The 23,151-nt window shown below is 42.0% G+C and overlaps 1 protein-coding gene across 5 annotated transcripts in view; it reads left to right on the top strand.

Moving 5' to 3' along the window:
* The window catches only part of GNAL (G protein subunit alpha L), a 202,704-nt gene that overhangs the window by 166,542 nt on the left and 13,011 nt on the right, over positions 1-23,151 (top strand). For 3 of the 5 annotated variants that reach the window (XM_075728270.1, XM_075728272.1, XM_075728271.1), the window contains exon 6: positions 21,243-21,297. In XM_075728270.1, coding sequence (XP_075584385.1) covers positions 21,243-21,297 — 55 coding nt within the window. Of the gene's footprint in view, positions 1-4,331; positions 4,442-5,333; positions 5,349-21,242; positions 21,298-23,151 lie in introns of those variants that run through there. The other 2 variants (XM_075728273.1, XM_075728274.1) reach the window with 2 other exon arrangements.

The following is a 23,151-nucleotide window of genomic DNA, read 5'->3' as shown; positions in this document are numbered from 1 at the left end:
GCTTTTGAAGGCACAAATACATTTTAACTCAGTAATTTCAAGACTGTCTATTACTTAAAATCACTTGCCAAGTCCATGGCATGAAAGCTTACAGTCAGTCAATAGCATCAGTTTATTGTTACTCAAGCAGTTGAGATGCAACCTTTCTGAAGGTTAAAAAAGGTGTCGAAAATTTTCATTTCAATTGATAGTTTAAAAAAAAAAAAAAACTGCTTCCCTTCTTCCTGAAAACCGTGTATCCAGGTGATACATCCTCTGTCGGTCCTGCAGGTGCCTGAATTTTAATGAACTATAGGATTTGAATTTGTTGGGGTTTCTCTTTCAGGAGCCTGGGGAACAGAAGAGTGTTTGCTGCTTTTACAGGAAATGCAAATAGCTGTGAACAAGTGACTTGGGGAAAAAGGATGTCAGCCTGAGAAAGCTGAATAATATGATTTCTCTACAATATCAGCCTATGCAAAAAAGGGTTAGATGAGATTAATACACAATAGGCAGATAAAGACAAATGCAAACATCAGTGCCAGTTGTGTCAGCACTGGCACAAAGGGACTCTTGAGCGCAGGGAGTCCCTCTCGTTACCTCCCCGCCGCTCCTGACTGGGTTTTTCCCCTGCGCTGGGGGAAGAATTGCTCAAGCCAGCACCGGGGTTTGGAAAGAAAAATGATATGGGTGACTCTTAGGCATGTCAAATGTGGCACAAGTCCTGCATAGGTGCAGGGAAGGACTCTGTGAATCCTCCTGAAATTCTAGGTTTAATAGACTTCGATGTCAAAGAGGAGCTGTTAACCTGGCCTGACCCACTGGCGATACATTTTTGTTCAGCCAATATATTTTAGGCAAGTTGCAGCCAGGAAAAAAAAACATAGAATATGATGTTGGAAGTAGAAAAAGCTAAGAAAAAAGAGTAGCAGCAGTAAATTGTTAAGGATTGTTATATGCACATCTTAGCTCATTCGGTAATGCTAAAGATGGGGACCTTGAACCGAGTGCTTGTAAACTATTCAGACATTAGCCTCTTTTTTTTAAAGAAAGTGTTTTCATTTTTTTGTGCCAGAATCCCTTTCTGTGTTCAACATTCTCTTAGAAAAGATAGCAAAAATATGTGATGTAGTTTATAGAAATTATCACTTTATATAGAAAGAAAAAACCAACAGCCTTTCTGTTGGTAATAAATAAATTTCAAATGCCTGTAGCCAAATCAAGGGAGTGTCCAGCTGAACTCAGAATCGGCAGTCACTGCTTGAGTTGAGAATCCAAGTGTCTTGTGCTGCCTTATCGTAGATACAAGAAGAAGATATGGCGGTGAATATCTCTGAATAAACACCTGCATGTCGGCTGCTTGCACCTTGTCACACCATTCCCTTGCACAGATACACTGCCTCCTTATTCCAGTACCCATCATCTTTCCCATCTCAAATACCATGGGGAAAAAAATGCCTTTAAAATGCAAACTGCAACACACTCTCATGTCTCGTTTTGCTAGAATGGCTCCTACCAGTATCTGTTGTATCTTCAGCAAACAAGTTAGCTGTAAACGTTTTGATTTGAAATAACTACAAATCACAGGAAAGGAGTTTGTCTTCAGCTAGAAATTTTGCGGTGGTTTTAGGCCTCAGAAAAACAGAATTTGGAGAGCAAGCACTAATTGTGATGTCGCCGATGCTGGCAAACAATGGTCTGTTTTCTGTAACAAATAACTTGCTGTTTATTCTTGGCAAATCTGCCACCACTTAACAGAAGTTAGTAATCACCTACGTGTTTGTGGCCAAAGGAGCCTTTGCAGTGCCAGCGCTGTTTACGAAGGGCTGCGGAGTTACGTGTGTTACAGCCACCGCGTTTCCTGTCCCAGCCCTGGGAGGAAACCAAAGCAGGCAGCACGGGTGGGGAATCTTCTGCTCGCTGGATGCGGTGTCGGCTTTTCAGACACACACCTCAGTGTTATCAGTAATATGCAAAATAAATAAAACGGTGTGCCTGCCAGGCATCATGAAGCCAAGCTGTACGTCACATCCAACTCACAAATTATAGCTTCTACAGCTCAGCTCACCACTAAGGCATCTATAAAACAGTTTTTACTGAATGAAGCATAGACCAGAGATGGCACACGTAGGGAATAATTGCACTGAGCTCCTAGTGATGCAAAAAAAATCACAAGTTGAAAAGAGTAATAGTTGCTGTGAATCTGCTGTCTACAGGGAAACTTGGAACAGATGCTCCTTTACTGGGCTGTTACAAAAATCTAATCTTTCAGCAGGTCAGTTATGACATGTATGTAAACAAAAAAATCTATTAAAAGCTATCGTATTAACATATGGCAAAGTAATTGAAAAGGAAGAAGATTTCTTGAAAATTATGCTGGGTTAACATATGACTGCTTAAATTAACTTTGGCTTACAGGACTGTTTTAATTATGTAGTAAATTAAATACAAGGAGATCAAAGCTTGCATTATTATATATAGTTGCAAAACCTTTTCAAGGACGTAATATTTGTAATCAGCTCGTAATAGCTGTAATTTTCTTGTTCCACAGTCTCTTGTAAAGAAGCTGCTACACAGGAGTCTTAACTTTTCTCTGATGTATGTATTTCAGAAGTTTTTTTTCTGGATTTCTTCTTTTTACCAGCTCCTTTTCAGGCTCTTTGAATCTTTTGACACTGACTACAGGTGCGATTGCAGCCCGTCTGGACACACCCAGCCTGCCATTAACCTAACGAGTCTGGGTGCCTGTGCAGAAAGAAAAAGCTTAAATTCAGGCAGGTTTCTAAAATACTGGGCTCAGATGCTGAAGCCTTGACATAGCAGATATACAGCTATCCGTAATTGAGCTGGCTGATCTAAATTTCAGTGGATGTCGGTGGTAATTCGCTGTATTTCTGTGGTTCACCATGAAGATAATGTCTCAGTTATAATTTTCTCTTATCCATGGTTACATACCTATCCTGTGGGTGTCTTTTTTTTTTCTGTAATGTGAGTTTCATAAGTTCTAGTTCAGCATTTCCTCTTCCTTATCCAAACCATCCTTTCTTTGATATTTATCTCTTTCTGTCTTCATTTCTAGCTGCGTGATACATCTTGCAGCATTATTCTCAACTCTTATTATTTGAAATAATGGTAGTGGATTTTAAGAATATCTTCTGTTTCTTAGTGCATTGGGAAAGCCTCTCTTACTTATTCTGCAAATGTGACGTATATAGCAACTTCCACACACGTTGCTGAATTTTAAAAGTAAATTGCAAAGTGTGCTTGATTCTATTCTAGGGAAGAAGGTGAGGTTGCTCCATTGATTTTACTGGGAGTAGAATCAGCTCATAGCTGCGTATTTACTTAATTCCTCCAGCATCTGAAACATGGGTAGACACCTGTTCCAGAAGCTAGATGCAGAGTAAAAAGAAGTCTGCCCCGATAGGATTAAATATCGAATAAGCTTTGTCACAAATACCCAACAGGAAGCAGAAAGATGCTTATTTTGTGTACTATATATTGAGTAAAGCATACAGATGTTTTTCTGCTAGTATGGATTGTCTTTTGTTTGTTTGTTTCTCCTTTGCATTTTCTCAGAAATGTGTAGCCTGTTATTTCCGTAGCTTTAAGCAATATCAGCTGGTTTACTTTTAATAAATACTGTTACGTTCATCATTATATACCACATATTAGAAGAATTGCATACTGTGCATACAATGTCATAACCAACGTCCAGAAGTGGAGCCAAGGAGGTGATATTATCTGGATTGTCATCAGCATCAGTACAAACTATAGCTCATCTGTACCCTCAATTTCTAAGCAAAGCCTTTGCTGTCAGCAAAATGTCATACAAAGGGTCCCCTCCCACAGCATTGTCATGCTTGTGTCATACAACAAAACTGCTCTTGCTGACACAAGGGCTTCCTCCTTGGGGTTCGTGGTTTTAACCTTTCAATGGCAGAATAATTAGAATTTGTGTCAGGCAGCTGCATCTCTCTGATGGATAGAATGACTTAATGAAGAAAATATATCTATTGTGGTATCTACAGTGGCATTTAGATTGTCTGAGTGGCACCTTGGCACTGATCAGCAGCACTGTGTGTTCATGGCTGGCATTGCCAATTCATGTCCTTCCTCCCGGAAGTGCTTTTTGTGCTCACTCTCTACTTGTTGATAAAATGAAATTCAGCCCTTTTTGCACAAATTCAGTAAATGGGATTTTATGTCAAAAAGCAAGACGGGGGGCGGGGGGGGCGGAACAGCCTTTTGCCTCAGTGTGCATCTTGCAGGTAGCTCTGCCCTTGGCTGCTACTTGGCAGGAGGTTTTTTTTTTGGACCCTTGGGTCCAACTCAATATCCTGATCAGCAGTCTCAGCTTAACGTTTCTGAAGAGGATCTTGTCCCAGCATTTCTCATAAATTGCATCCTGAAATATGCACCTCTGTCAGTCGATGTTCCAAGATGACAAAAAGTTCTTGAGGTACAAAATTAAAACTATAAGCAAGCAGAGGGATCCTGGAAATTAATAGAGAAATAATCAGAATTGCTTAAAAAGTGATACTGTATCATTGTAATCTAGAGAGAATGATATGGTAAAGCAACTTTCTTGACTGCTAGAATAGTTTTTTCTTTTGATAATCAACGTGGGTTACAAGGGGGAAATAATGTATTTGGGTTCTAAGATGTTATATAGCAACATCAGGAAAATAGTACTTGGGCTAGCAGTGAGGGCTGGGGGGGCCTTTTTTGAGGAGATTGTTGAGAGGATGCATGAACTTAGAACAATAGCATTTTAGAATAAGACTGTGTAATGTAACTTTGAACTATTTATAACATGCAGAGAGATAGTGCAGGTACTTGTGTTTAGTGTAATTATGCTTATGCAATCAGCTGCTTTAGGAAGATATCCATTTGACTAGTTTATTTTTGGAAATGTACTCCGGGGTGATAAAATGTGTATCTATATATCTGTCTTTATATAATTTTCAGCTTTGGTTCTAAATCTGTTTTTTGTATCTGTCAGGAGATATCCTTCTACCTATAAACGCTATGAGGCTGATTAACAACTGATGGCAGGCAAATCCACAGATATCAGTCTTCTGGCATCATAAATGAAAAATGCCTTGCTTTATAAGGGGGGAGGCGGAGAGATTAATTTCCTGTTTAATTTCTACAAGGAAAAAACCCACAGCCTAACCAGATGGAATTTCTTTGTAGTATAAATAAGCAAACCTTTCCTTCTTTCATGGCTTCAATTTTGATATATTTCTATCTAAATTGCTCCTTCCACAATTTTCCTCATACTGCTGGATTCAGAGATGTTTCTTCAGATGCTCAGTAGATGATGTAAATAACGGAACAAAGCTCTTCAACGCTGATACAGATGTGTGCGTATGTATATAACTCTAAACATGCTGTGTGGCTAGCTGGGGCAGTCCTGATCACTTGAATGTGTATTCTGGGGAAAGTTAGAATAAAAAACACATCTTGCCATCTTAAAGAGGGTTTGGAGCTAATCTAGGTAAATGGTTTTGTTAGCAATTATAGAGAAAGAGTAGAGTAATTAATTTATGCACTGCCTAAAAATGGTTGGTCGTGGGTTTATGTGAAATGCATTTTGTTTCCTTTAAAATGTTCTATCTGTATTTCATGTCATGTCATAATTAATTTTCTCAGTTGGCTGTGGTTTTACAATATTTTTTTATTAATATTAATCCATTGGTTTCTCATTATATCTTGCATTCCATTCCTTAACAATTGCAGGTCATGTTTTGTTTTATACCATTGGTAATTATGATGCTATGATGCACTGGCTCCTTTGTAAAACTTTACTTCCAATCCCTCGTCGTATTGAGTTGTATTTTCAGTGTTATGCATGGGCATGTCCTTGACATTTGGCGTCTATATGGTATCTACACACAATTTTAATTGTAGACAGCTTATTACCAGACTTCTGGTGATAACCAGTGTAGTTGTGTTTGAAGCAGTAAATACAGAAAAGTCTAGCTGGGTCACCCATGCTGTTCTCCTGTGTTCTACCTCCAGACACCTTTCTCTTCTGTCACATTTAAAGGTAAAGACCATAGTCATTCAAATTCTCAATACAAATTAATTTTACCTTAAAAACACTTTTTAAAAGAATACAGGTAGGGTAGGGGTGTAAAGGAGTGAGTTCCTATAGCTTAATTCACTTTTCTGGTCCTTTTTTTATTCTCCTGCTGTAATTAGGCAGGACATGGGTGTTGCATGATGTTGTATTCCTTGCCAGAACGGAAAACATTTTGAGGTGAACTGCTGAAGAAAACCAGTTATGTTGGAAAACAAATTCTGCATGCGTAATTGAAGATGCCTGGTAGCACTCGTATGGTCATTCTTCTCAGAGGATAAGTTAGCATTAATGGCAGCAAATTATGAACTGGGCATAGTATTAGTTTTCCCAGTTGTTTGAACAAGTTGATGTGCCGGTCTTGCTGTATAAAGCAGTGTGTGGCCTGGGGCCCCTTCAGCTTACAGACCAGCCTTTGGGTTGGTGTGGCAGGTGATACTATCCATGGCAGTTACCAGAGAGGTAGCAGGCGCTGCCTAGAAAGTGAGCTAGCTTGTGGCTTTGTTCCAGTGTCCTTGTAGGTTTCTTTAAATTCATCCACGTTGTATTGAGGAGAAGTATTTAAAATGTAATGTGCCAGGCTAGGAGGTAAAGGTGGTGCCTGGCTTGTTCCTGGTGGCTTGATGGAGGTTGCAGAGGATCCTGTCAGTGCTGGTCTCCCACTGTACGCTGACGGTTCCCATAGGCCAGGTGCTGGCAGAACCGCTATTATGTAAAGTGTTATTTATTACATTTATTATATCCTCTGTTAAGTATGCTACTTGGAACATACGAGAGAGGGCTAACGATCTGTATCTAAAGCTGCTGGATTTTAGAAAAATCTCTTTACAGGTTGCTCTTAATAGCAATATCATTACATTTGTGTAGAATGACACAGGTGTGATCACTCCCCAGAATAAAAATCCACCTCTGTATCTGCAACATGCCATGCAGCGTTGCATGTTGTTGGACCGTAGTTCTGAATATCACGTTTGGAGCAGGGCTATACAATGAGCAAAGAGCAGGGTCTCCATTTGCTTTAAGGGAAGGACCTTCATTCAGGCTCCAGACATCCAAAAGGTTGCAAACATTACTGATCTTTTGAGCGTATGAGCAGTCCCATTGAATTCCAAAGTCTTGTTGCATTCAATAGGATTAATTATATCCTTAAAACTATGCTTATGGGTGAGTCTCAGTAGAATCAAAGCATTTTTGGACTGAATTTCTTAGTCCCTCTGTATATCTGAAATATTTAATCATTCTGACAAAAGAAAAAAATAGTTCAGGAAAGTACAAAGCTGCCCCGTAGTCAGAATAGCTTGCCATTTGTTTGTGTTTATTATATCTACATTTGTTCTGCAGCTATTAAAATTCCCTCTTACCTGTAGCTTCTCTGAGAAAGTGACTCACGTTGAAAATGGAGTCAGTTTTGAAGAACAGGTCAGCAGTTTTTCAATGCACTTTTAGTATGCTTCAGATTAATTCTGGTCATCATTTCTTTCCTACTGCATGGGCTGTCAGTCTATGTAGCGTCCACATCTTGTCTGGAAGAGCAGAGGTAGCCCAGGACACCCGCAAAGTGTCATGGTGGAGCCCGTTGTACGGTTTCTCGGTGCTGAGACGGGAAGAAGCACAAGCAGAAGGCATAAAAAACAGTTGGAAACGTCCCCATTTCCTCAATTCTGTGATTTGGCTTTTGTCCACCTTGTGTTTTGACACCAAATCTGCTCAGAAGTGCACTGCAGTGCTTGAGCTGAATTTAGGTCAGAGCAGCCCCAGATCCGACACATAACCAGTAAATGAAGGTGTAGGTCTTAAAGATGTGCGGTTGTTTATTACTAACCCTTCTTGATTTCTTTTCCGTTTGTTGTTGAATTTTCAAGGGTTCGTGTAGAAATACATAATAAAGTATTGAAATTTAAAAGCCACAGTCAGAAACAGTTCCTTTAAGCGTGAGTATGACTCTGTGCTTTTTGAATATGGGTAGCACTGAGACCTTCTCAAAAGAGCATCTTGTAGAATGGGGGAAGTTTCAGCACCTGCCGAATTAAGGAATGGCTTTTGCTTTCAAAATATTATCACAGTTATGTTGTAAAGGTGTACTTTTTGGATTTACTTAAAATTTTTGTCAGTGCACCCCTCCACAAAGCAAAGTGATTGTTTTTCTGAAGGAAGTGTGAACTTTGGACACTTTGAAGTCTAATGCGTGATACTCTGTTGCAAGATAGACATTTGTTGAGGGCAAGAGATCAGTATTTTCAGTGCTGGTGTTAGGACTGGATTATTTGTAATCTAATTAAGAAGGGTACTAACAGTTTGAAGGGATTATAAGATTAACAATTATCTGTGTGTTTATTTGGTTAAAATAAATGCCCACAGATTTGGCTGCCATACCTGCACTCTGGTATTTGGGATCAGGAATCCCATTTAATTGGAAGTAGAAAACCAAACAAAAATAAAACTTTGTGGTTTGATTCTGTTTCTGTGATGACTTCAATAAAATATCTAGTCCCTAATTAATCTTCACTCTGTTTGCACTGAACTACAATGCACCTCATTCTTGAAAGCCATTTTCGAGAAAGGTTTTTTAGGGTTTTTTTTTTGTAGGGAAGGGAAGAGTGGTTTTTCAAATAGTATACCATAAATTTAAAAATTCATTTTTGAGGTATTGGGCAGAGACAGTAATTCTGTAGGATACTTCCTTCCACAACTTTGCAGTTTAGGTCTGGTATCGCTTAGTGAAGCTTCCCAGATTTATTGTTTGAAAAATGCCCAACTCTGTGCGACTGAGAGTTTCATCTCATTGTGGAGCCAAGTTCCTAGAGGCTAAAGGTCCTCATTCTTCTTCACACCCTACTTTAGATCCTCCTGGCACTACCTCCTGAGGGCACTCACTCTCCTAAGCAATAGTATGAGGAGCTTCTATATTAGAATTTGGTTTAATATGGACTTCCGTCAGAAAAAAGGTCAGGGACGCTCCTTCTCAGAGCATTTCCCAGCATCTGAGCCACAATGTCACACACACACAGAGGTTGATGGGAAAAAATAATCTGGTAAGGAATTTGTTGTTCTAGGCACCTTCAGGTTTGAAGTGGGAAAGAAAAAGCAAAAGCATAAAAATGCATCTACTTTTGTCTTTGAAAATGCAAAACTTGCACTTGCACTAACAGCCCAACAGCAGGATGACCTGCCAATATATCGCCAGCTATACGTCATTACGTAAACGTGTGAGTGATGGTTCCACATTTAGAGAACAAATGAATCCTGGTTTTCATTTCCACAGGTTACATGCAAGTTGGGAATGGTATTTGTAATCTTTTCTTTAAAAGAAAAAAAAGAGAGAAAAGACAACATTTTGAGATCTGAACTGGCAAGTGGCTTTGGGTTTCTGACATTTATGCGTTACTTGTATATTCCTTTTCAGCCTTCTCCAGCTGCTATTGCATAAATCTTGGATGTTTTTTCCACTAACTCTATGGCTGGAGAAGAGAGATTGGGAAGTTCAACTTCCTTCTCGGTGCCTGTTTTTAGGAGCTTTAGAAGTTGTCCAGGATGTAAAATTGGCCTCAGTGGATTTTTTTTTTATAAAGTAAGCTTTTATCAAGCTTCTGCCCTTCCTTGCAGATGTGTATGTGGTTCAAAGCAACAGCTCCTATGAAGTGTCAGGGTGACTTTTCACTTGTAAAGGCTGAAGTCGTTCTTACAGTAGCACCATGGTGCCTTAAGGAGTGGTGACATTGGCCATGATCTTGCAAGGAGCTGCAACTAACAGGCTTCCAGGTAGCTCCACCCAGGTCCTCAGGCTGGCTCGGGCGCTGCTGCTGTTTTGCAGCACCAGCGCAGTGTGCCTGGTGCTGCTCAGCCCCCTCCTTCCCTTGCTCTCCTGCCTCGGGCTGTAGATGGTGTGCTGGCACTGGCAGCGAGCATCTCAGCACGGAGCCCATGCAGGGAGCAGCGAGGATTGCCTGCGGTGCCGAATTCTCTGTTATCCACAAACCAAGACCCCTTTTGCTCCAGCTTTTCGTAAACCAGACTCCCGAAATGACAACCGCCTGTTGGGTGCAGGGTAGAGAGATTAAAAACAGAAGTGTAATGTAATCTTTAAAGTAACTTGAAGCAGGACATAATCAGGTTGTTGCATAATTATTTTCCTCATTCCTCAAACCCAACTCATTGTATTGTTGTTTTAATAATACAAATGCACTGTACACTGAAAAAATCGAGGAAAGTTGACGGGAATGGAAAGAAAGGTACAGAGAGTGCAGAGTTAGGGATGCTTTTCACAAAAGGCCGTATTAATAGTAAACGTTAGTGTTAATGTGACTTACTGTCAGAGGTACAGGTAGCAGGGTTGTAGGGCTAGTTTTGAACACTAAGCTTTATAACGCTTGTTTTATTTAAATAGCTTGTAACTATTAAATGGAATTAGGCCAATTATTAGTGAGTTGGACATGGACACTGTATCCTTCTTCCTTCCGTTTTTGTAGTAACAATTCATCTCCTTGCTTCAGCTCCATGCCTTTCTCCAGCTACCCAAGGTGATCCCTCAGGCAAACTGTAGGTGTTATGACCAATTGCTTGAATACATTCAGTGGTTAAATATATCCTGTTCTAAAATGGGCAGGGTAATGGTGATTTAATGAAAACATTTCAGCAGCATCAATTGTGAAGATACTTTGGTGGTGAAAGGTCTGGAGCACAGGCCTTATGAGGAGTGGCTGAGGGAACTGGGATTGTTTAGCCTAGAGAAGAGGAGGCTGAGGGGAGACCTTATCGCTCTCTACAACTACCTGAAAGGAGGTTGTAGTGAGGTGGGTGTTGGTCTCTTCTCCCAAGTAACAAGCGATAGGACGAGAGGAAATGGGCTCAAGCTGCACCAGGGGAGGTTTAGGTTGGATATTAGGAGAAATTTCTTCACGGAAAGGGTAGTCAAGCATTGGAACAGGCTGCCCAGAGAGGTGGTGGAGTCCCCATCCCTGGAGGTGTTCAAAAAACGGGTAGATGTGGCACTTCGGGACATGGTTCAGTCTAGTCTGCCCTTGATTGGTTTAGTGTGGACTTGGTAGTGTAGGTCAATGGTTGGACTGGATGATCTTAAAGGTCTTTTCCAACCTAAACGATTCTATGATTCTATGATACAGGAATTTTCTTACAAGTCTAATGGTTAGGTCTAGCATTTGTATCCACACTGCTTGATGTTGTTCTTATTTTCACCTGGTAATTTCTAAGGCAGCTGATCATGCACAGATATTTATCTGATAGTGTTTTTCATGTACAGTTCCACAGTGTGTTGTGCATGGGAATAAGAAGGATAACCCATCTGCTATAGATTACCAGTAGGGAAGCCCTAATAAATTCTGGTGCATGACATAAACAAGTTTGGGAAGAGCAGGCGTTGTGTCCTTCCCATCGAAGATGAAAGGTTACCATGTCTCTTCACTCTGCTAAAGGGAAGGCAACAGGTCTACCTCTGAACGAGGGGTGAAGTGGTTCTGTTGGGTGTTTTGGAGTAATGCTCTGGAACCACTGAAGGATGTCAGTCTTCATAATGTTTCTGTCCTTTAACTCCTGAGCCATTAATTCTTGCCCTGATGTGTGTGTGTATGTGTTCGTGCCTTGAACATTGACAGGGTAGTAACCTATTCCAGTAACTCCGAGAATTTGCTGGTGAACCACACAGCAGCCCTGCACATCAAAGGGCTGCTCATAGAGTTTGTGTCCAGCATGTCCTTCACACAAGGTAGAGGTATGAGAGTGCAACGTTAAAGCTGGGGCAAGGACTAAGGAGTGCAGAAGAGAAATGATCTGCCACCACACCTCATAAACTGCAATAAGGAAAAAGAAATTTCACCAGGTGCTTTGCAGGGTCTGCATTAACACTTTCTCTGTTCCCACTGTGTAGGAAGCTGGTCACCTTCCTGACTTTTCCATAAAGCAAATTTTTCAGTTTTCTTAGTTTGCACTGATGACATACTTCACGTCTTACATGCAACCCTAGAAAGCTTCTTCTTTGGTAGGACATGTGTTAGGAGCCCTCATATTCCTCAAATGGTAGATATCTATAGGAACTCCAGATCCTGTCTATGCGTTGGAACTAGTGCCAGTCCTCCTGTTTAACCCTAGCACTCCAGCCATGGAGTCCAGGACTCCAGCCATGTCAATTCTCTGGGTCATGTCAGCACCTGACAAACACGCGGTAGGTGAAAGCAAACAGATACGCTGTCATTTTGCTCAGGATTTTAACACACTGTTCCTTTCATTTACCTTTCACAAAAAAATGCATGGATCTGAAAACAGTCATAAACATGCATGTGTGCTTTTCCCGGCCAGGAGCGTTCACCACCCTGAAGAGTTCACTTTTCTTCATCTGTGTTTTCTGGGGGCTACGAGCATCCTCTTTTTTGAATCATCTGGTTTGACTTTTAGACGTGAAATCTCTTGGCAGCAAATTCTCTTTCACTGATATTGGAGTGGTGCCACAGGTAAACACAAACTTCTCATGACTTCCTTTTAAGTCTGTGTTTTGTTACCTTTGCTTCTCCTGTTCGGGGATTTTCTGCCTTCTCTTTTATCAGCCTCCTATAGAAAACTCCAGTCAAACTGGTTTTTCCTTTCTGGCAGTCACCGTAGCAGACATGTTATTCCAAACCGCTTCCACCAGAGTAAGTGATCTTTAATTTCCAAAAGCCAGTGCTGTTTCTAACCTGGATTTAGCATTCTTCAGGCCTCACAGCACTTGGTGGATTTTGTGAACACTGAGAGGATATCCACAGTGCAACAATTTTTGAAAACAAAACCATCAACCAGAATGTATAAGTTGCGCTGAAATAATTTGTCCATATCACAGCAAGATAAACTTGCAAGTAACAGGGAAAGCTGTATTTGCAACATCCCGTGAAAATACATTTTGTTAACTGGTGACATCCCCTGGCAGCCTTGTGGTATATAGCTGGTGCTTGTAAACCTGATGCACTTGACAGCTCCAAATACTACCAAGGCTTTTGCCCATAGTTCGGCTTTCCTGAACATAAAAGTCCAAGTTCTTTTTGAAGAATTCACCTGAAGAGATGGAGGTGAGATCCTCTATGCACTTTAGTTAGTGGGACATAAAATCAAGATTTTGATCTATCATTCCGTCTAAAGGCACATTCTCCAGTTTCTGACAGGACAGTTGCATTCTGCCCGTGTAACTCATCTGATGTTCCAGGTATTCTCTGTCTCCCTTCCAGCACCAGCCTGTGTAGTTGCTGGAAGATGTTAAACAGTTGTTTCGTTCAGAGAGTGGATAAAGAGATCCTGGTCTGTCATACATCAGCTCACAAAGCAATCAGGATCCAAATCTCTCTGGATAATGCAATATGAGCTTTCTGTTTTCAGGTTACTGAATTTTGGTCCTCTGTTCAAAATTGCACTTAAAGTGGCAGAATGTGCTCTGTGTAGCCTTTACATTGCAGAACTCAAATCTGTGTCTATATAAACGCTCCACGGGTGTATCAATATGCATATAATTATTATCGGCCTAGGAGTGTCCTCTGATGAGGAAGAAGAAAGTTCACTGAAGTTGGTGGATTCAAGCTGGTGTGAATGTGCTCAGAAGGAGGGTCTGCATGTGCCAGTCTAAGCCTCAGATTTTATCAGTGCTTCATTCTTAGTCCGTGTTTTGCAGCAGCTCAGCCACTTGCACCCCGAGAATAAAACGTCTGATCACACGCAATAGAAAAATATTGTTCCTTTCTAAATAAATAAATAAGTAACCTTTCATCTTCTTTCTCTCTTTGCCTGTCTTCTTCCCTCTTCTCTGAGATCCCACATAGCAGAAGTTGCAGATGTTAAGTCTCATTTCTGCTGGAGCCTGTTAACCTTTCTGTGTGAATGACAGTTTTCCAGATTTAAGTCTTAGTCAGTGTTTATGTTAAGAAGAGGGTTAATGATGATCCCCATAGGCCTCTCGCTCGGAAAGCAAAAACATCTGCTAAGCCAAAAAGCGGTTAGTTTGCTAAATTTAGAAGGAAGAAATGCATTTCCCAAAATTCACACTGCTTCTTAACAAATTTAAGGAATCAGTGGGGGCAAGCAGTTATGGAAGTCATACTGTTTATTAATTCTTTAGTTTAGTTCATGTATTTTCAACTTTAAAAATACGAGATCGCTGTTATTGAGCAGAAGAGAGGTGCTACTCATATATCTGAAACGTTTAATGCAGTTGAACTTTTTGTGCCTTTGTTTAGGTTAATAGCTGGACACATGCCAAAGCCTGTGAATCTTAGAGATGTTCTGCAGTACATACTGACAAAAGACAACTTAACGGTGGAGAAAGTGAGGTTAAAATGGAAATCTGCTAGGAAACTCTCTTAAGCGAGCCCATAGCCTAGGAAAACTCTTCTAAGGATTGTAGCCATCTTTCTTTATCCTCGACAAACACGCTCCTGACTGCTGCCAGCTCTCTGGCTTGTTAGAGGAAAGGGTAACCTCGTGAATGGCGACGAGCCCTCCGTTCTGACCGTCATCATCCATCTTTGCTTTTAATGTCTTGGCCAAAGGCGTCGTCTGTCAGTGGGGTTTAAACTAGAGTTTCCCTGCTTCACGGGAGCATAGTTTGCTGGTAGCAATAAAGTGTCTCACGATGGCTTTGCTCTTGATGACTTCATGGTGGCTGGGGCCACAAAATGAGCTGGGTTACGTACTTCCCTGTCGAGCCACTCACGCCGCGGGCGGGCGGTGCGGACACTGGGCCAACAACGTGCCGTCGCTTGTGTGCCTAGGAGAGATCGCCATCGGTGGCCCGAGACCCTGCCCAGTCTTGCTGCCCCTCGCCCTCCGAAGCAACCTCAGAGCGGCTGGCGCTGCCGTGGGGAAACACACGGCTTCCCCAAAAGCTGTACGGCCCAGGATGCCACGTCCTGGCTGCGTATGGGTCGTCCGTGGTCCCGTCCCCAGCGGGCTGGTGGGTGACCCGCCGCCGGCTGCCTCCCGGCCCCGAGCAGAGGGCTGGCCGGATGCTTTAAACCACAGATCCTCAAACTTCACTGGCCCGCTAGGAGCCGGCGGGGTTTCAGGCATGGCCGTACTTTGCTCTCCCTCTTAGCCTCCCGCTTAACCTTTTCATCCCCTGACGCAACAGATTCCTTGCGGGCGAGCCCTGGGTTGCGGATGGGCGACGGTGCGTTTCTGTGGCTGCACCCCACGGGTGTCTTTGGGTAACCTCCCAGCGCTTTGCCCAGCCCCGCGGCGAGGCGGCGCGCCATCTTGCCGGCGGGTTGGCAGGCCGTGGGGAGAACACGGTTTCGACAACCGGAAAAAAAAGGATAAGCCAGGTAAATTCCGGCGAGCTGTAGTGACTTCAGGGTTCGCCTGTATCCTAGCGAAGCCTCCCCGCCAGCTCCAGCGGAGCTGCCCTCTCCGAAGAGGTTTTGGGAAAGGCGCCTGGGGCGGGGGGGGGGGGGGCAGCGGGAGCCCGGCCGGGCGGAGGCTGCCCCCTGGCGGCCCGCGCGGCGCAGGGGGAGCAGCGGCCGCCCCCCCCCCGCCACGCGTGGCGCACCCACGCCAGCCACCGCGTCGGGGTCGCGGTGGTGCCCAAATCGGTGCTTTGTAACCACCGGCAGCAGGGCGGCGGTGCTGGGCGGCTCGGCAGGTGCCAAAAACCGTGTGACAGGCAGCGCCACTGCGCAGGTTTCTAAGCCTTCTGAAAGAAGCGCTCTCCCGTCGGTAGCGTCCTCAGTGTTTGCGCTGCTGGGTGCTTTCTTCCGAAACAGCTTGTGCCGCGATGGCAGAACGGCACGGGTGAGCCAGAGTGGATCCGAAACAGGATTCGGTCCCCTGTCTTCCCCCTGCCTCGTCCTACCTCGCCTGCCGTGCCGTGCCGACTCCTCGCAGGAAGCAGCTGCAGAGTGGCATGGCGGGAGAGAGGGGGCAAACTCCGCTACCACGCGGAAGCCGTATATAAAATATAACAGCTGCTTAAATTTGGCAGGAAAATCCTTAGCCGTTAAATTTTACCGATGTCTTCTGAGGGATTTCTGCTGATATTTTCAGCAAATGACTTGGGAACATTAATCCTTTAGGGGTTAGAATATTACTGGGAGCTGTTTTCATTATGTCTTTCTCAGCTACCAGGAAATACGTAGAATAATGTGAGGTTGCTTGAAGCCCGACCATGGAGCCTATGGTATTCTCGAAACAAGAAATCCCTGTTTTCCTATTTCAAATATCGCAGGAAAAATGAATAGGATTGTAATCCCTTAGCTGATTTAAAAAAAAAAAAAAAAGGTATTTTATGGAAAGCAAGACGGGGGGAAAAAAAAGTTCAAATCTTAATATTGTCCCTGATAACTACAACAGGAACAAAAAGATATTTTCTCCATTTCAGCTCCTTGGAGACCTGGGGTAGGTGTTCTCATTGTGAAATGTCCGCCTCACCTGTGGCTTACTGCAGTCCAAAGAGAGTGGCATTCAAAGTCTTGGTCCTGGGTGGTTTCCTATGGTAGATTATGGTGCTTCTGCTGGGTTTTGCGCCTGGCTGAGGAGTTTGCAAAGCTCTTAATGGTCCATCAGAAATGTGAAGGTTTGCTGACCCCAACAACTTACTTGAGGATAAATGTGAGATTCTTCACTCTGAGAACTGAAAGCTACAGCCTTAAAGATTTGCCGCGTTACCTTTTTCTTTTAAAGAGACGAGCATTTTGACGTGGGTTTGATTTCTTGTTTTCCGCAGCAACTTTTCGACACAAGGCCTTTGAAACCTTGGGGTGAGAGCATAAAAAATGGTTGAAGTAGATGAAGATTTATTAAAATACGTAGTGTGTTGTATTGATCTGCGGTTTAGCACTTCATCTTTCCAATTCTTTGGATGTCAAAATGCACTTACAAATATAGCACGGGTTTTGCGTCTGCCATATTATTCTAAAGACATGATTTTTCTTTTAATTGTGATTTTGTTTGTGGGGTCAGAATATCTATACAGAGCCACGTAGTGATTTACCCAGTGAGAAAAGGATTTTCATGTATGATTACCTCCTCTTTATTTGTGCATTTATGAATCCTTTTTTCAGAAATTCTTATATAGCTGCTACTGCTGCTCAAATTGCCATGGTTTTTAAAGAGAATAATGCTTATTGATAGTTCCCACATGCACTGGCAGGCACATCTAAAACCTGTACTTTTGTGTTCACAGCTTGCATAATATAAAATTTAGAGATTGCTTGTCAAACCAAGTGTCAGCTGAGTTTCCTAGGAAACTCACTGAAGATATTTATAAAACTACAGATCAGCTTAATAATAGATATAATAATGTCAGTAGCTCGTGATTGGGGTTTTTTTAACTTTATCAGTCCATTTTTCTTTGCTTTAATTTGTTGGCAAACCAAACCACTGCATTTCCAAACAGAGCAGTGGAGACCTTCCTTCCAATACCTGGCCTAATTTATTTTAAAAAAAAAAAAAAAAAAAGTAGTTTGTGCTGTTCCATGTAAGGAAATGTAAAGCACCCTACCATAAAATTAAGAACCTAAATATTGTACTACTTATCAGACTGAACCCTTTATAAATAAAACCACAATTGTGAAGTAGAAATATCAATATATCATATGTTATAGTTTTATTCACAGCTGAGTTGAATGCGTGAGTTTAAAGTTCATTGCACATGTATGCAAAGCAGTTACTGCAGAATTAACATAAATCTTGAGTATGGGTTTCTACAGAAGCTGCATAAATAGAAGACCTGTCGGTATTGTAAAAAGGCATAATTCTGTGAAAATAGTTTTATCCCTGAGGTGAAAAAACCAGGATCTACAAAGAGAGAATAAGCGATACTGGTGTCCATTTTTATTCATTTTTCTGCTGCTGAGTTTTCCTCACGCTGATTCTTTGAGTGGAGACATGAGCGTCGCCACAGATGGGAGGTATCTTTGTACTTCAAGCACTTTAAATTGAAATTTTAGTCATGTAAATTTAAAATCTGCTGGTGTGTACATGTATGTATGTGTATAACAGAATGTATATTATGCCAGAACATAATTATTAGAGGCATTTAGGATTAGTAGAAATTAACATTCTTTAGAAAACAATTTAGAAAAGTGATTCCAGGTTTTCCATTTTAATACAGCAATGAGAATGAAGTTAGCATATTTAGTAATGAGGCAGTACTGACTCCTTCTCTCATCTGGAATCCATTACTTGTACCTGCTCTGTACATTTGCCTGTCAGAGCTATTTTTTTATACTGTACTAATTAGCCAAGTAAGGAGCTTATATGAAGGATATTCAAGAACTGATTTTCTTTCAAAAAAGTCAGAATATAGCTTTTTGTGTTTCAGTGTCTAGAAATCTCAGTGCACGTTTAATGTAGCTGCAAAAGAAATCTTAGGAAGCCTGTCCATCACGCACTGAAAAGGTTAATTTTCTGTAGAGCTACGAAATTTAGCCAAATCCTAATAGTAGTTGTGTGTTGATTTATTGGATGCTAGTGATATCATTGCAGCTTGATACAGCGGGATGGCAGGTAAAACCTTGTAAATCATTGCATTTATTTTAATATAGATCGCATGCGGCCAGCAACCTTACAAGCATGAAACATTACAGCTGCTATGTCAAGTGATATTTTTTAAGCGCGTGATACTTGTCACAGCTCACTCTCTCTTAACTGCGGTGTTGCAGTTTAGGGTATTTGAAACGGATCCTTTTACCAGGAGGAGGCTGACGATTTCTAACTGGAAGACGACTTGGGCTGATACGTAGGACATTCTCATTAGGAGACTTAACCTTATTCCCAGCCCTTCCATGGATTATTTGTAGTGTAACTCTGCGTTACTCACTCCTCTGTTCCTTACCATAATTTGCCTGTTTGGAAAATGCAAATGCTAACAACCAGTAACCTTCCCGAAGTGCTTGTTGTATAGGTGAGAGGGCTGTGAATTGGTACTAAATACCATGTTTAATTATTTTGGATAAATTCTACCAACACGACCTTCGTACTGGGGAGACAAGATGTATCATCTCTGATTTGTACATCAACTCCAGAAGGAAAGCTTCTGCAAGAAAAACACTGATTCACGCTGTCTGGCGAGGTTTGTGATGGAGTCGCATTTGTGCACAAATACTCGCTTCTGTCCACGCTCTTAAGCAGCGCCCTTTCTGTGTCAGCCGTAGTTGAGGAGCGTTTTCTCTCCGACTTCTGTTGCATTTATCGATCCTGAGCTGTGCAAGCGATTGCGCTGCCCGCAGCAGTTTGCTAGCTCTCCCTCAGGCTCCTGCCCGTTTTCTGCAGCCTTCTTTAACCTGCTGGCATTGCCACCTTGCTGCGCTCGGAGACCTGGATTTACCCCTCTGCTAACCTTTTAGCCTGATGAAAAGTGGCTGTTCCGGGCCCGTCGGATCAAACTGTTAAGAAACTGGAAAGAAGACTTTGCAACAGACTTGGAAATAGAGGAGTGCTGCCTGAACAGACGTGTTAAGGAAAATTACTCGATGTTTAAGAAGAGATTCAGCTTGGAGGCATTTTTGGTTTGGGCTTTTTTGCCTTCTTTTTTCATCTCACGTGCTGCAAGCGTGAGATGAGAGTTGTGTTAATGATAGGTGTGCCAGTTAAAAATACATCGCTCTGCTCCAGTGTCTGCATTAACTGTGGGGTAACTGAAGTTAAACTTTGCTTAATCAGTATTCTCAAGGTGATGAAAATCATCTGACCAAAAGGTTCGGTCCGAATACAGCTTTCTCATGGTGACTGTAGGTGACTTTTGTACTTTTGTAAAAGATGTACTTTTATATCTTCATATAAGTTTATGGTGGCTTTTGCAGGGGAGGAGGTTTTGTAAAAACATCATTTTTCTTTAGAGTTTGTTCAGTATGGTTTTGTCATCAGGCACCCATCATGTTGTGCTGAACAGTGATTTTTTGAACAGTATGCTTAGCCATCACACCTTGATCATCCAGAAAGAAAAGCTGGGTATTCTAACTGTAGATACTGCATTTTGTTTCCCTGTTATTATAACAGAGGTTCAAAAAGGAAAAATAGTATAAGTAAATATATATGCAGCGTATTTTCTTTTCCTTTCAGTTCATATCCGTGGGAAAGTGCTATGAGAATTACAAACAGGCTTTTGGGGGGAGATTTTTTTTCAACTGGTCAGTGTGTATGACCCCTGTGTTAACAGTGAATCACATTGTAAGTCAAGAGTTCACTGTTTTTTTGTCTTTCCCACTGCAATTAAGTAGACTCCACACGCACACCCAAGTAAAATTGGGAAAAACCTGCCAGTTGATAAAGAAATCTTAAATAATATTGTAGCAGGATGAGTTAGCTGGTGGGATATTTACTGCCAAATACCAAACAACAAGGCAGAAATGCAAGAAAGCATTCAAAGGCGGTCCAGGGAAAATGAGCTGGGCTCACACAAGAACTAAGGAATGGGTGAAAGTGAGAGAGGAGAACTGCCTATTTTAGCTATACATATAATATCACATTTTTATGTCCTTAGTACTGCCATTCCAACATGTTCTAGGAAGGAATTAAAGTTTGAAAGGATCTTTTAAATAACTGGAGAATGTGGTTCCCCCCTTTTTCTCTCGTTCCCTTTTCTCTTGCCCTTCCCTGCAGTTTTACGTTTTTGTTTCACCTTATGCATCTCACTGAGTTTTGGCGACCTAAAGAGTCAGACTGGTTAACCTCTGCGTCATGTCAGTTTTGCTTTCCACTTCTTATGCTTTAGTTGCAGTCTTTGAGGGCAGCATGTCAGTGCAGAGCTATTTGTGTATATTAACAAGCATTTCTGCTAACGTTACTGAGACCTTAATTAACATAACATTATGCTAGATTAGCATTATGCTAAATAAAGGCAACCCTTTGCCCCATTTTCTTTTTTAAACCCCAAAATCTTTTTTACGTCTAAACAACCATATAATGTTATGACACATGGTTAGTCTTAGTTAGTGGACCTCACAAAATTATAACATTTAACTGCATTTGGACCACTTGTGGGTACTGCATAACGGTAAGTATAAAAGCGCTGTATTGAAACAAAGTCTGGGTAAAAAGTTGTTTGGCTCGGAAAATGTAACCAATGTAAGTAAATCATCAGGCTCATATCTTTGCTATTGAACTTGTGTTTTACTTTGCAGCGGGAGTCTAGACCAGAAAAGGTAGTGAAAAGTATTATATTAGACAGTATTTTACATATCTTAGTGCATGTTTATTTTTCTTCTAGCTTTTTAGAAAGAATTGACAGCGTCAGCATGGATGACTACACACCCACAGATCAGGTTAGTATAACTAATGGGGTAGGGTCTGAAACAAGACGCCCATTCGTATGCATTCTTTATGTAATTTATTTCAGTCCCAACAGCAGCTGAAATAGGGCATACTGCATAATACCAAAGTACAGTTTAGCAGTTTAAGTAATGGATATTAAAAAAGAAGAGGTTTTTTGGTGGTGCAGGCTTGTCTTTTACTGTTATTAAATGTAGGTCGGTGATTCCTGTAATACATCTGTTATTTCTTCTTGCTTTCCATTCTGTGTCTCACAAACAAAGCAAAGGGAACAGGAAACGTAAACGTAAAAGCCTACGGTTTCCCTCACCAGCCTTCACCACGCAGAAGCAATGTTTTATTTCAGTGGTGGAGGTGATGGAAAGCCAGAGGGAGGCTTCCCATGGCCATCAGGCGGGTCCTTCAGAGGCAGAAGCCTGCAGTGGATCTGGTGTTCAAATTCAGGGGAGAGCACCAGCGGCAGCAGCAGACCTCGTGGACTTCTCTGCAGGCGTGCAGACACCTTCTTTCCAGCCTGTGCCCATCTCCTGTGGGCAGGATGGTTTCTATTTAAGCCTTATTTGCAGGACGGTTCACTTTTTTCCCCAGAGTCATGGTGCATCTTGATAGAGTGCTCTAATGACAAACACATTCAGGAAAGTTAAGGCTGAAGTAAGAAAGGGCTTCACCACGGTGCACGGCTTCAGCTGCCTTCCCTGAGCTCAGCCTGTGTGGTTTCCTTGGGCAGGATGTCTCGTCGGCAATTATTCTGAGGTTGTTATTTTTCAGTGCTGGTATCCCACTGTCATCTGGTAGTCTCAGCCGAGATTGTGGGCCACATCATAAACTGCAAACACAGGTGGGAGAAGAGAATCCCTGCACCGCATAATTCAGTCTGACCGTGCAAGGTGTACGAGGGGTGGATGCCCTTAAAAAAAACCACGATTGCCAAATCTCATTGTGCAATCAGGGACTGAAATTCAGAGAAAGGAAGTGACTTGCCAGAGATCACACAAGGAAGTATGCAGAGCAGAGCCTGTTCCTTCAGACCTAGTTCAGGTCTATAACCACAAGCCTGTCCAGTTACTCTGACTGTATCCTGAAATAGAAGGCAGTAAAAAGTCGTGTGCGTTGTATTATGAGGTGAAATTTGTATAATCGACCCAATATAGGGTCAATTATTAAAGCCCTCAAGACATTTTCAGACCAAAGCAGTAGCACTGGGATTTACTCCGTCTAGACCTCATGGGCTGATTTTAGCATTGATACCACTCAGCTGGAGAGAGAAGTCAATGAAGCAAAGCCTCATTTTTGCTTTCATTATTTATGTTAGTGTTGGCCTGTTTGTTCCTGGGAGGCCTTTCTCTACCTGGAACAGTCATTCATCATCCAGAAATTTTTCCTGATATTTGCTTTGGGAAGAAATGCCCTGTGTCTCCAAAGATCAGAAGAGGCCTTTGGTATTTGGCAGGCAGAAAACCTGTACTCTAAAGGAGGGATTCTCGTGCTTTTGGGTTTTCATCCTGTTACGCTGTATCAGTTGTCCTGCTGAATTAACTGGTAAAAATCGCCGCTTTCCTTTTTTTCCCTTGCTTTCTTGAATTTTTTTGGCACCATCCCAAAATAATGACTGAGTCCAATAACAGGTGAATGTCAGCAAGTGACAGAAAATGACAGTAACATATAAAATAAGTAAAAAAATCAAGTAAGTGGCCTTCAGCTGAGTTCCTGTGGCTGTCAAAGCAGCCGAGGTTTGCCAGCTGCCAGACTACTTTGAAGCAGTAGATGGTAGGGTAGGGGAAAAAGGCAAGCTGTGCTTGGACTCTGCACCGCTGACTGCCTCCTTCCCTCCCCGCTTCCGCAGCCGC

The sequence above is a fragment of the Pelecanus crispus genome, chromosome 2, assembly GCF_030463565.1.
Source record: "Pelecanus crispus isolate bPelCri1 chromosome 2, bPelCri1.pri, whole genome shotgun sequence".
Classification (NCBI taxonomy): domain Eukaryota; kingdom Metazoa; phylum Chordata; class Aves; order Pelecaniformes; family Pelecanidae; genus Pelecanus; species Pelecanus crispus.
This window is presented reverse-complemented; position numbering and strand designations above follow the sequence as displayed.